The 1,612-nt window shown below is 28.3% G+C and overlaps 1 protein-coding gene across 1 annotated transcript; it reads left to right on the forward strand.

Moving 5' to 3' along the window:
- Positions 1–19: 19 nt before the first annotated feature.
- On the forward strand, positions 20–1,597 carry LOC105462075 (nose resistant to fluoxetine protein 6-like). The gene is made up of 6 exons (XM_011708601.1): positions 20–133; positions 309–424; positions 557–790; positions 882–1,092; positions 1,275–1,440; positions 1,526–1,597. The coding sequence occupies exons 2-6, from the start codon at positions 334–336 to the stop codon at positions 1,595–1,597; spliced, it is 774 nt and encodes a 257-aa protein (XP_011706903.1). The 5' UTR covers positions 20–133; positions 309–333.
- Positions 1,598–1,612: the final 15 nt, after the last annotated feature.

Raw genomic sequence — 1,612 nt, forward strand, 5'->3', positions numbered from 1 at the left:
TTTTGGAAACAATATTTCGTGATAGAGTTATCATAATCGATAACTTCAACTTTGTGAAATTCCAGCTGATCCTGGTTAAAGATCTAAAATATAATAACGAATGGTTATTTAGTGGTGCATTGCCTTTTATCTGGTATGTCTCCATTGTATGTAGTAAATTTTTTTGCGTCTCAAAAGATGTAAAAATTTACTACATAAGAATAGTAATATTATAACTTATAATGAAAGATGCAATAATGCTATGAAAGTAATTTTTATCTTAATTGTTTAAAATATAAAGATTCAATAAAGAAATATTTCGTTTGTAGTGTTGCTTTCGGATTTTTTTTTCTTATGACAACAATCGGAACACTATGTGATATATTTGTGCTCCAAAAACATATATGTATAAAGAAAAATGAGATAAATAAAACTAATAATGACGGTAAGTGTTATGTCCAGAAAGTATAAAAATGTAGGAGGTATAAATTATTTTGACATTCATCTGACTATTTTTATATTACGTGTACGTACTACTAAATTGCAAATTACTATTAGACTCCGAATTATGATTCAGGCATTGAAAACATATTCGAGGGCCTGAAAAGAGAAACAGAAGTAAATTCGTTTAGTGTTCGGGAAAGTAAAATTGATAAAATACTCATATGTTTCTCCGCTTACACAAATACGAGAAAAATATTTAGCACGAAATTAGATGCCGGCACAATACCCGTTATTTATGGTTTAAAATTCCTAAGCATGTGTGGCATAATTATGTTGCACGGTGTATATTATGTAATGGATTCTACTGGTAAGTAATTTAAAATAAGTACATCTCTGGAATAAATATGTTTTAGTCTAGTGATTTTTATCTTCTATAAATAATGAAAATTATTTTATAGACAATAAAATATGGATGGTAAGACTCTTGGAGAGTTATGCTTATTTCCATGACATTGCAATTATGGCAGTCGATATTTTCTTTTTTTCAAGCGGATGTTTGGTGACCTATTTGTATTTGCAAGATAAAACAAACGAAAGGTTAATTAAGCCGATTAATTGCAGAGACAAACTAATTGAATTCTTTATCTACATAATCAAAAGATTTATTCGGTATGTTTTGTCCTTATCTCGATCCATGTAAACAAAAAAAAACAATGCAATAATTATAATAATATTATTGCAATAGAGTTTAAAATGAGAGAAAATGCTACGAAAAATTTAATTTTAATATACATATAAACTGAACAGAAACTTATTTGTATACGTGTATTAATAAAAATTTTATTTTTAAGATTGACACCGGCTTATATGATGGTATTAGGAATATCACAATTGAGCTCAGCTTGGTTTGATAAAACTTCGCAATTTTACATGAATGAAAGGTCGCACGAAACTTGCGCGAAGTATTGGTGGAGAAATTTTCTGTACATAAATAATTTCTTTGGTGTCGATTCAATGGTACAAACCTGTTTAATTAAGATCTTAAGAGAACTTGAAATTATCAATCAAAAGTATAAAATTTTTATTTTAAAATTTTTTGCAGTGCATGGTTTGGAGCTGGTATCTAGCTACTGATATGCAATTTTATATAATTGCGATGACGCTGTTAATTTAGATCGGAAGAGCACAC

Source organism: Wasmannia auropunctata, unplaced genomic scaffold (genome assembly GCF_000956235.1).
Source record: "Wasmannia auropunctata unplaced genomic scaffold, wasmannia.A_1.0 LD271396.1, whole genome shotgun sequence".
NCBI classification, from domain to species: Eukaryota; Metazoa; Arthropoda; class Insecta; order Hymenoptera; family Formicidae; genus Wasmannia; species Wasmannia auropunctata.